Below are 11957 nucleotides of genomic sequence, written 5' to 3'. Positions count from 1 at the left end.
CGAGAAAATTATAAGATTTACTAGGATTCTTAGTATAGAAGGATAGAACTTAATATCCAAGAACCCGTAAAATAACCCAGCGTAGACGCTAGATATTATAAAAAAAGGAAAGAAAGGCTATTAAATTCGATAAACTAGGTAAAATCATAAGCAGGGGTTCGAATTGCGAGAAGAATGAGGAAGAGTGATACAGTTTTGCAACTCGAAAGCCTATATCTATAAAGATAGGGGATAGGAACAGTCGGGCAATTCTCTTTAAGCTACCTAGTTAGAGAATATTAGCGTTATTGTCCTTTATAGCATTATATATAATTTCGCCTCGTAGAAGTGAACAGGGCTTTAATATAGCAACGACCTTACGGCCTTGAACCTAGGTAATTATAGGGTATAGCTCTCTTCATTACCTCTAAAAGGGGCCACAAATAAGGTCTGGTTAAGTAAGGCGTTTATTAAGAAAGAGAGTTAACGGTATCAGGAAAACGCTTTTCCTCTTGCCGACGGTTCTTAGATTTTCAGGAAGGCGGTGTATGAAATCAAAGGGTACCTAGTCAACTAGGCTTCTGCCACCGACATACTCTCTCCGCCTAAGGCAGACGCTAAGACCGCGGTCACGGGAACTCTGAAGGTATTCTGCCTTAGCGCTACGGAGGTTACCAGATAGTCAGCCTAAGAACATGCCCCTTCTTTACCTTAGACGCAGATAATATCTCGGCTACAGCCTCATGTTTTGCCACCTGACCAATACCCCGTTGTGTCGGTAATCGACCTGGCTCGCTCTTCGCTCTAAGCTCCTGTTCTTGGATAAGTATCTGTTGGCTCACAACGTCGCTGCGCAACGTGGAGCAAAGTTCTTGGCGTTGGCCGCACCTAATTATGTCGTCTAGCTAGCAAGAGGGTACTGTATATAAGCGCCTCTAATCTCAATCTGGATGTGTTATTGGCGAAAGTCTGTTGTTATGGCCTGGTGCCGACTCCAATGCGCTGACTCTAATGCGCTGAGCAACTGGCTGCTTTATCTGACTTGTCTACGATAAAGAGAACTGGCGGGTTATCGATGAATTATAAACAAATTTGGGGCAAAATATGAATCAGATAATTATGTATGAACTCGATAATCCTAATTTTCCGAAAGCCTCCTTGACTGGTACGCCAGTAAGTGGGCTATGTAACCAGCAAAAACCACCAACTTCAGAAGTAGTATATTAAAAGGCTTTAAAGAGCCTCGTAAGGTATTGTAAGAACAAGAATCAATATCGGATCTCGTCCTTTTTTGAACTCTGTCGGTTTGGCCTACTATAGGCTTTTTAAGTAAGCCTTGATCTGTAGGGAAGTTACGGATTCTTAATTATTTAAAGTCTACAGATACGACGGTTAGTAGAGATAACCTGAGCGGGGAGATCGTCCTTGAATAGTGATTCAAACGCCAGCTAGAGTATAGCTTATATTCGGTTTTCTATAATTACGGATAAATATAGAATATCAGGTATCAATAGTATTTAAAATATCTACTCAATACTCAGGGCTATATAGCAGAGGGTCAGAGGGCAAAAAGCATAAGTTATCGTCCTTATTATTATCTTTAATAGTTAACTCTAAAAACCTCTTATTCTAAAGGCTCTTTAATAGACCGATAGCTATAAATCTCCTAAAATATAGTAGTGTTGTTTTTATAGTTAGTAGCCTCTAGAGATATACTCTACTCTGGCTATTCTTGCTCTGAGATAGCAATATATACTATTATATTTCTCCCCCCGAATCTTACTAGGAACTCCGGCTATATAAACAAGAAGGTCTCTAGGGTACACTATTATATCCGGAGCTAAATTTTCAGTTATTAGTAATTCTCTATTATCCGATCTTTTATAAGGATTAAACCATCGCGATAGGCAATATACGACAGCTCTTAAAAAATCCTCGTACTCTAGGATATAAGATAAAGCGGATTAGTCCCTCTAGGGCAGATTAATATAAGGTTTCAGAGTTAGTTATACTAACACAGAATTCAGTAAGTTAACAGACTATAGATTTACACAGATAGAAAAATTACCGTTATTTATCCCATTCTAATCTTTAGAGAGTAGAATATAAACGTCTGAGAGATATAAAGAAAGTAGGAAGGTTTTAAGTAGTATATTTAGATTTATAAGCACTGTATCAGCGTTAAACTAACTAAATTATCTATTAGTTCTATATATAATTAGGGAGTTATAATTTAGTCTTACAAAAGCTATTCTAATCGCTAATCTTCTGGTTTACTCAGTTCTTTAATTATCGTTGATAGGAGATTAAGAGGTTTATTCCAGACACTATCTAGGATAGGCGTTCGAAGGATAAACATAGGATAGTTATACCGGCGACTATTTTCTTCGTATAATTCTAGCACCTTCTCAAAGGCCTCGGCCTCAAGGCCGCTATATACCATCGACACTTTACCGATCTTTGGTCGAAGTAAAGCAGTAGGCACAGCCGGTGTAAACTGCACAGACAGAGCAGGTTAAGCTAGCGAGGCGAGTTTAGAACTACTCTGTAGCGCTATAGACTTAGTAAGTTGATTACTATTATATTCTAAGCGTTAGTATAAATATAAGCAAACATACAATAGTTTAACAGCATCGATAGTACGCTTAGAACCCCCAGAATTCCGGATAAAGCAAGGATAACATACACAATAGGTCTCAAGAGCCTACGATAGTACTAACCGCAAGAAAAATATACTATATTAGAGGTTTCGAGAATTTATCATAACCGACCGCATCGAAACCGGACCTTAAGATAAAAACGACAAACACGTTAAGGGCGAACTACAACCGGACGGGAGGGTTTGTTATATAGCCTCAGGTTTTAAATCATCACTGCTTAGCGCTGTATGATTCCATCACACCGAGTATAGTCATCGGTATTACCCTGCCGATCTATAGAACTCATTTTCAGTGATTCGCTATCATTTTAGCCCACCCTACAGCTCTAGTCAGCTTCGGTCTTGGCCCCCAAAAGAAGGCACGAAGGACGGCAAGTTTATCCGAGGGGCCACGTCATCCGTTCAGGGGCTTCAGGGCCTTCAGGTAAAGGGCTGAAGGGACTGGAGTGGTAGGGCGGCAAGGGCACTAAACCTAACGAAATTACCAAAAGCAAAAACATACAACAGATATTGTATGTCGCTGGCCACCTAGCGCCCACGTGCTTGCCCTAGGTGGCTTGCCTTTAGCGGGATGCCCCTTCAGCCCATCACCTGAAGGGCCGGAACTGACATGCAAAAGTCGTCTTTGTAGGTTCTTGTAGGGGAAGATTTGACGAGGTGCTGAAATGCAGATGAGGGATAGATTGGATGGTTTTTGCTCTTGTTCCCTGGACCATCTTCACTATCGTGCCCTGAAGGTTGTTCCACATCTATTGTCGGCGAAGAGAGCACTGAATCGCGGCTCAAGAACGCTAAGGTTATCGGCCTGCGAAGGCGATCCGCGCTCGGCCCGAGACCAGCCCCGCATCGAGGCCTCTATAACAAAGCTTTTAATAAAGAATACGGGTATGTAACGAATAGCCAAAGCCAACTAAGTAAAAATGCATAGACACCCAGAGTATCACCATCAAAGTTCCTCTTGAAGCTCACACTTCAAGGGCCACTAGTGGAACACAACACCACTTACTTCCCATATTATCCCTCTGACTCCTTCGTCCTCGACAGAGCTTTACTTCAAGCAGCCTTCATTAGCACAAACTGGCAAGACGGCACTGGGGGCGGTTACTGGTTTTTGGCTCAAGCACCTGCGCCAGCGATCGGATCTAGTGTTCAGCAGAGCATTGAGGCCAGTGACACCTCAATCAAGGCTTCAAACAATTCGTGGGAAGACAGCTGGAGCGATTTCTGGGTACCTCTTTCATCGGAGAGCTCCGGGTCCAGCTCGGGAGTTTCGCCGGATAAAAAGGCTGGCATTGGCGTTGGATGTGCTATTGGCAGCCTGGTATTGATAGGGCTCTTTGCTTGGTTAATCATCTTTCGTCGAAAGCAAAGCGCAAATTCTCACCCAAAACCCAAAGATCAATATAGCATCGCGCAGACATCTAAAGCCGCGACGAAGCCACTTCAGCTGACTGAGTTGGGTTATTATCATCCAAGCGAGCTACAGTCAGACAAGGATATTCAAGACACGCCGAAGCTCCCTAAAATACATCACGAACTTCACTGATATTTTGAGCTACGAATTTGAACTATAAGAAACTGAGTGTAACTATGTATACTATTCAATCCGGATATATAATTTAATTAGAGCTACAATCTTTCGTTACCTCCACCATAGCGATGTAATAGCTTTACTAAGGGACAGGCTAGAGACCTGTGACTAGGCAAAATTTCGAATGGTAATCAACGATAATAATAGATAGATCAATCAATACTAAGAATAGACAGAGACAGATTCTTGAAGAAACTTCAAGAACAAAGAGGCATTCGCCTCCGGTCATTCATCCCTGAAATCACGTGGAATCGGGCACGAATACCTAGTGTAGCGTAGTTGAAATGAAGCCTGATCGTCAAAGGATTCTGATAGCAAAGCGAGGTAATTGCCTCTTCAATGAGACTCACCCTCTTTGGCACGAATCCCGTGACAGTACGACTATAAACATAAAAAGACTATAAAGAGGCCTTAAATCTATTTAATATATAAGATATCTGTTCTTTAGCAGCTCTATTTTCTAGCTAATAACCTAGTTTTATTAGTTATACCTGTGAGTATTCTCAGATACTCACAGATCAACGTACAGCGTAGCATACGATGCAATGAAGTAGTAGCGGTTCGAACAAAAGTAATAGCTTAAAGAGAAGAAGAGGAAGAAGAAGAAGAAGAAGAAGAAGAAGAAGAAGAAGGAAGCAGGGATGGAACTAGATACAGGTGTAGGCGTGGATGCCTAAGTGGATGCCATCCGCATAAGACATCAACAATGGTAACGACCTAGTTCGTTTCAAAAATAGGCACAACCGAGTCCGTTGTGAGGAAAAATTGGTCGTCGCAGAATTCTGCTTCACCCAGTCACCTGAGCCCACGATGCCCAACTACTGAGGTCTTTTGAATTCGTTGAATAACTCTATGACTTGTGGCAATACAGCGCGCCGGGCCAGGAAAGCATAGTCTGCTGCTGTTCTACCATGACTAGTACTGATATAATGGTCCGCTCCATGTTCCAGTAACCAGCGTATCTGATCTAGCGTACCAAGCCTGGCCGCCACCGCAAGAGCAGTTCCACCTTGCCGGGTACGGAGAAAGGTAACCAACGCGGTTTATATCAGCCCCATAGCTTAGAATGCGCTCCGCAAAGACAATTCGGTCATTAGAACTCCTCATCATGGCTCGGTGCAGCGCAAGGCTGTTCTCTAGCTTAGCACCGTGTTCAAGTAAAAGCTCAAAAATTACCATGTCGCAAACCCAAGCAGCCAGCTCCAATGCAGCCCCCGAGTTGTTTTCGGGCCGCGAAAATGGTTGAATAGCACCTTCTTCGAGTAACAAACGACTCTCGTTTGGGCCGTAATTAGGATCCGCGCCCAGCGAGAGGAACCAACGCAGGAGTTCTGGATCATTACAACGTACGACGTGCCTAGAAAAAACTAATTAGTTCTGCAAAGACTTGAACAATCAAAGTATGAACTTACAAAAGCGGCACCTTTGCCTCAGGCATAGGGTTATTCACATCTAAGCCATGGTTCAGTAGAAATTCCCAAGCACCCCTTGATTTGGCTGCTTCCACTGTATGGTATCTAATAGATGCCCCTTCTAAATGCAAATATTCCATAATGAGGATATTATCATTTTTCGCAGCTTCCTCAAGACCACAAACCAACCACCATTTTTCCTCTGTTGCTGACGTGAATTTTTTTCAATGCCAGAGGACACCCATTCTTGGCCGCGGTGAGTTTGTTGGGTTAAGAGCTGCTGGACTTGGTCAACATCCCCCTGTCGACAAGCTTCTAGAAACTCCTCATAAAATTCATAGGCGCGGTCATTGTCTCCATCAAACCTTTGGAGCTTGGGACTTAAGTCATTCAACATATTAAGCAAGGATAGGAAGAAAAAAACAGAGAGAGCGCGAGAGAAAGAAAAATGGTGGGGAGAGAAAGTGCAAATGCGAAATCTAATCTTAAAAATAAGCAGGTGGGAAGGCTGACGTAACCCCGAGAAGGCAGAGGAATTGGATCCGTATGCCTGCGGCAACTTTATGGGCCGCGGGGGGGTGGGGGCCATGAGGGCCATGTGGGCCAGGAGGGCCAGGAGGGGGCCAGGAGGGGGCCAGGAGGGGGCCAGGAGGGGGCCAGGAGGGGGCCAGGGGTCCAGATGATGAGCAGGGTCAAACCAACTTGGTTCTAAGGTTGGAAATGATTGGTTTACAATAGGAGCAATGGTAGGTGGATACCCCTAATCAGTATTCGAACACCCCCAATACCTAATTCGGAATGGTACGGTATATGTAATACTGGGGATGATATGTATTGTTACCACACTGACGTTTTGAGGTTCTTATTTTTGGCCATTACGTGTAAATAGTGTGGCGGTTATGGTTGTGGTGGAATACGCCATGTCGTATACAGTCGCAGGTCGGTATGTTCAGAGTAGATAGAAAGTAAGCTTGGAGGTCGCGGTCGTAGGTATGGAGGTTACTGACACTAGTCTCTGAGGTAGGAAACAGAGTCTATTTTCTTTTTTGTTGTAGATTTAAAGGATTCAGTACGGTGGTGATGTGTGGTGGTGGAATTCGTAGCCAATATAGCGTCACTATATGACTGTAGAGTTGCGAATAGCTTAATTTTCAGGCTGATCGGATAGCTTTCTGATAAGTTATATACCGTATCTCTGGATAAATTACTATAAATTAGCTAAAAAAAAAATTGTACGCAGGTGAAAGAAGATGAAACTTAAATATTTTGATGGTTCAACTTTCTCCTGCTCGTTATATAAATTTGTATGGTGAGCAGTAGAGATAGTACCCTTGATACTTTGCTGCTATACTACTATATGATGGCTGAAAGGAGGCGCTATCAAAATAGCGACATAGCAATACTCGTATAACATCCTAGTATCAGGCGATACTATACTACTCCCAATTAGGAATTGGGGGAAAGTCAAGCATATACATATGTGTGAAAATTGCTAGATAGTTTCCTGGCTGCTGTGATAAATGTATGAATAACGAGTTTTTTAATACTGTTAAAAATGCTAAAATTACAGTGGCGTGTGCCAAGGACACACTATTGGGGATCCGATAGACTGACCAGATTTCATTCTTCTTTCCATACAATACCTAATATGACATACAGTGACCGAGCCCTGGTTGCGAGAAATTGTGGATGCCGGTCATGAGCAAGGACCACAAGTATGCGTCTGGAAGACCTGAACATTTAGTGGGCCAATTAGATGGAGTATACGTGAAGTTATTCCGCCTCTGCCATACTGTCTGTATGTACATATCCTATCGCCCCTGTACGAAGTAGACGAGCGGCCCCATCTGGCGTTGCATTCCTTTTACTCGGTCATTTTTCTCGCTTCATACATTAATAGAAAATGTGGGATTAGCACCGGCCTCGTTTCTGCAGCGTGGGTCTGCCGTATCAAACTGAACCGAAGGATCTCAAATGGCAAATAAGAACTTTGTTTCAGTGGACCAAAGCCCAATTTCAGCCTCACAGGAAGGTTAATTATCAGTAGACTTTGACATGAAAGGTCGTCATCAAAAGGGGCGGTCTTAAAATATCTTGAAAATCTTGAGATATTTTCCGCATAGTAATTTCCGCTGTACCCCGTACTATATAATAGCGAAACCCGCAATAGTGCTTCTTTCCTAACCTCACAGTTCATATTTCCACCATGTCACTCAAGACATTGTTGGCCTTGGGCACGGCTTTTGCGAGCATTGCCGTGGCCGATGCAACAGCAATCTCTCAAGATAAATCATCATCGCCTTGTTCACTGGTGCCAACATGCTATAAATCATTTTCCTCTTGTGTGTCCCATGCGACTTGTACTCTACCAGTGTCATGCTCCGTCCCGTCTTCCTGTTCGTCATCGGTCCCAGTGACATCGGGAAGCTCTAAATTGGTCGTTGCACTCTCAGGGCCTGTTGTATATACCTCGCCGACTGTTACAGCCAACACGCCTCCATATGCTCCGGCTGCCTCCAATGCTCCAGCTAGCTCCAAGACATCCAAGACCATCAATAGAAATTCATTGAGGGTTTCCTCATCCCAGCCGCCGGTGTCTTCGAAGACTTCTAGTGTCCCTAAGACGTCTTCATCCAACGCCTCTGAGAATTATCAACCATCTAGTGGCGCTGATCAGTCTCATTCGATTGTCTCTACTTCCCGAACTTCAGAAAAGACGTCTACAAAGGGCCTAGGTCCTAATACTTCACCAGGAAATTCCAAAAGCAAAGGACCCGGCACCAATACGTCGTCCAGTTCCTCTGCCAGTGGCAATAGATCACAGAGCGATTCTGACATAGCTGTGCAATCAATTGGTACGCCTCCATCATCGCCTTTGGATCATATAGCCTCTGTTGCTTCTGGATCCGTTGTATCTACTCGCCTGTCCACCTCAGTCTTCACTACCAGTGAACGTGGCTCGCTCAAAACCGAGACAATAGCAGGTGCTATAACCTCGTACAGTGTACCGTCCTCAACGCTTACCGAAGATGCCGCGATTATTACAACTAGCATCTCAGGTTCGATAGTCACAACCGACGTCTTGATCGGGACTATAGATCCAAGTGGTAGTGAAGCTTCCAGCAGTGCCAAATCCTACTCGACACAGGTTGGAGCTCTTGTGCCTCTCATCAACTCTTGGGTCAAGCACCCTAAAGCCCCAGAAGCAACTGCTGCACTCAATGCAATTAAAAAGACAACACCTAATGGAATTAACCTTGGCAAAAGCCTAGGTGGGTCCTCCAGCGGGGGCTGCAGCAATAAGAAACGCCGTGACATCAAGGGCCGAGGTTTGTTTGGATCTCTCTTTGATACAGTCAAGAGCATAACATGCGGCGCTCAAAATATTGAAGACAGAATTTCGAAGTCTATTGAGTCTGATCATCCGGAGGACTTTGTCAAAGATGTTGAAAATCAACTCAAAGATAATCTGAGACCAGATTTGGACTCACTTCACGATATTATTCCGAAAGAAGCAAACAACAACCCTGATTCCGACCCATCAACATCCCCATCTGACACAAGTTCCTCTTCGGAAACATCCTCAGAGACATCCTCAGAGACATCCTCAGAGACTTCTTCAGAAACATCATATACAAGCCCAGAAACTTCAAGCTCAACAAGCAGTCCCTCTAAGACTCTTGAATACTGTTCTCCGAAATGTTCCGCATGCTCGAATAACAACGTGCTTCCTGCTGGACTGAGGGGCGCGAAAACAGGATCTTCAGAGTCTAAGAGAGCCTTAATTGAGTCAAATTATCCAGGGCTCCTTGATTGGAATTCGACTCTGATCAAGCGGCAATTCGGGTTGCCAACAAACAATGTAAGGAACTCGACTTTCATGAAGCGAGTATTCACCGAGCCGTTACACAGTAGCTGGGTAAAGTGGTTCCAAGACTTGACAAAGGATTCTTTCAAGCTTCCTCAGGGCGACGGGAATACTATTTCAACAGCACTGATGATAAAATTCGAAGATCAACCCAAGGACTACGCGCTACTCGATCTTTATGGGTGTACATCGGTCATTTTGATGTCAAAGTACGGCTTGTATATGTCACACTTCTGGGAAGCACCATCCTTCGTGGAGCCTGCGTCATACGATATATTTGGTAACTATATATCTCCACAAGGTGTCAGTAGTCGCTTTCAAAAAGATGTGCTCAACCGCCTAGAAAAGGGTCTTGTGATGGGTATGTGGGGAAACATACCTATCAATGGAATTAAGAATGAGATTTTCACGAAGAGCGATGCCCAGACACAAGCCATAATTGTCACGCCTTCTGATGTTGATCCTCTTGAGGGTTATGGTCCTCCAGTATGGCCCGAAGAAGCAAGACAACAGGAGAACGTCAGGCGAGCCCGTAATGGACAGCATCAACTACCAGCTGCCTCGCTGAAATATCCTGATCAGGTCGGTCAAATTGCCGACAAAATTCGTGACTTGATCGGGGGCAGCCTGGCGGACGGCGTGAGGATCCGCTCATATACCAATGCTGGAACGGCCGATATGGCGAATGGGGGTGCGGAAATGGTGATAGACGCGGATAATAACTTTTGCTGGGGCAAAGTCCTCGTTCAGTATGACAACAACTTCAGGAAAGAGGAAGATAATGACGAGTGCGAAATTCAGTACGCTGGAGCCAAGGCGTATCTCGGAGATAATGTCTTTGAACCCATCTTGGAGGCTGAATGGCCAGCTATGTTAATGACTGAGTTCAATCCTGCGCCAGGAGATCAGGATCAGGTCATGAACTCCCCATCTGATGAAAGCTCCTCTGGCGATGATGGTAAGCGCAAGAGAGGAGTGCCTTCATGCAACAGAAAAGCTTATTCCTCCGAACCATCGGAAATTTCTGAGGAAACATCGGGCTTTTTATCCGTATCAGGTGCCAAAGCAACCGATACCGCGACGACGAGTGGTCGCTCAGGCTCAACAACAAAAACAACTTCGGGCTTAACTTCAAGTACAACTTCAAGCACAACGTCAAGCACAACTTCAAGCACTGCCATGTGTAGTCTGGAAATTGTTGAAAGCAGTTCTTCGATATGTGATTGCCAGTCCACAACAGCGAAGCACTCTTTGTCCCACAGGATCATGAAACCCACCGACAAAGCCTGCAGTGATATCAAGACGTTCCCCATGACCAGCTTCCTCCATGTGCAATCAACGGCAGCTGTGACCTCTGCTCCTAAAATGAGCACCAGCAGTACAACTGCCTCTGCTTCCTGTGATACAGAGGAGTATGCTGGAGCACATACAACACAGACCCTCTGCGTCTGCTCGGGAGGTCCTGACGATGACCCGGTTGTGAGCTTGTATTCGACTCCGACCAGAGGCCCCAAGTGTACTGACTTGAGGACTTTCCCGACCTCCGGTCTGATCCATAAGCCTGACGGGCCTGCTGACCCTCAGATTTGCAACAATCCTGGTCCTTCCGACGATCACGAACGCGGTTATTGCAAATGTGAAAAGGATGACATTGTTCAGTGGGCACCACTCCCACATATCCAGGGAACGACCACAGTCCTGGAAGGTAACTGCCAAGCAATTAGTAGCATTTCTTTCTCAACCGCTACCATAGCGCCCACGAAGACTATTACCGACTATACCGAGGTCGACCCTATGGGGCGAAGCTCCATGTATAACGAGGCAGTGGTGATCACCACTCACGATGGTGGCGGCTTTGGACTCGGTCCAGGTACGATAACAGTGGGCATTGGAGAGCCTACGGAGGCTTATGAACCACCTATGAGCTCTACTCTCGCAAATTCGGCCGTTGAGCTCACCCCCGCGAAGACCATCGAGGGCACAACGGCAACCATCGCCGCCCAGCCGACAATCATCAGCACACATGCACCAGACGGGGTTTGCAAATATGTCAATGGCGGAGCCTTTTTTATCTACATCATTTGGGATGTTTTTGATTGGACTTCTGACGAAAAAGATTTCCCAAGTCTGGCCTCCGCCTTTCACGACAAAATTAATTCGAAAGGTTGCGCTGTCACTAATTTCCAGTGGAAAGAATTTGTCGACGGATACGGTCCCTCGTTTTCATTCAATACCCCAGATGGAGGGTGGAAGGGTTCAAACCCATGTGTCGAAGACGCCATAAGAGACCTTGGTGGCCCAGATACATTGTGCGACACAGGTGACTATAATGGAATTCATTGGTGGAAGGAACACGACAGTATCGCGGGCCTGCTGGCCCACGGGGGTTCGGATCCTGATCCTTTTACCGCCTATGAAGCTCAGGTTACCGATGCTTGATCCCATAGG

The 11957-nt window shown here is 45.0% G+C and overlaps 2 protein-coding genes across 2 annotated transcripts; one reads left to right on the top strand and one right to left on the bottom strand.

Annotated features, from left to right (window-relative positions):
• Positions 1–5144: 5144 nt before the first annotated feature.
• On the bottom strand, positions 5145–5667 carry N7509_014126 (uncharacterized protein; the record flags this gene model as incomplete). Its single annotated transcript, XM_056638763.1, has 2 exons — positions 5145–5586; positions 5642–5667. The coding sequence occupies 2 exons, from the start codon at positions 5665–5667 to the stop codon at positions 5145–5147; spliced, it is 468 nt and encodes a 155-aa protein (XP_056480752.1).
• A 2180-nt stretch (positions 5668–7847) lies between these two features.
• Positions 7848–11948, top strand: N7509_014125 (uncharacterized protein; the record flags this gene model as incomplete). Its single annotated transcript, XM_056638762.1, has 2 exons — positions 7848–10467; positions 10750–11948. 2 exons carry the CDS (start codon positions 7848–7850, stop codon positions 11946–11948), a joined length of 3819 nt encoding a protein of 1272 aa, XP_056480751.1.
• Positions 11949–11957: the final 9 nt, after the last annotated feature.

This window comes from Penicillium cosmopolitanum (assembly GCF_028827165.1).
Source record: "Penicillium cosmopolitanum strain IBT 29677 chromosome Unknown utg000013l:1.0-859999.0:1.0-860633.0, whole genome shotgun sequence".
NCBI classification, from domain to species: domain Eukaryota; kingdom Fungi; phylum Ascomycota; class Eurotiomycetes; order Eurotiales; family Aspergillaceae; genus Penicillium; species Penicillium cosmopolitanum.
The sequence above is the reverse complement of the archived record's forward strand: the minus strand, read 5'-3'. Positions and strand labels throughout refer to the sequence as shown.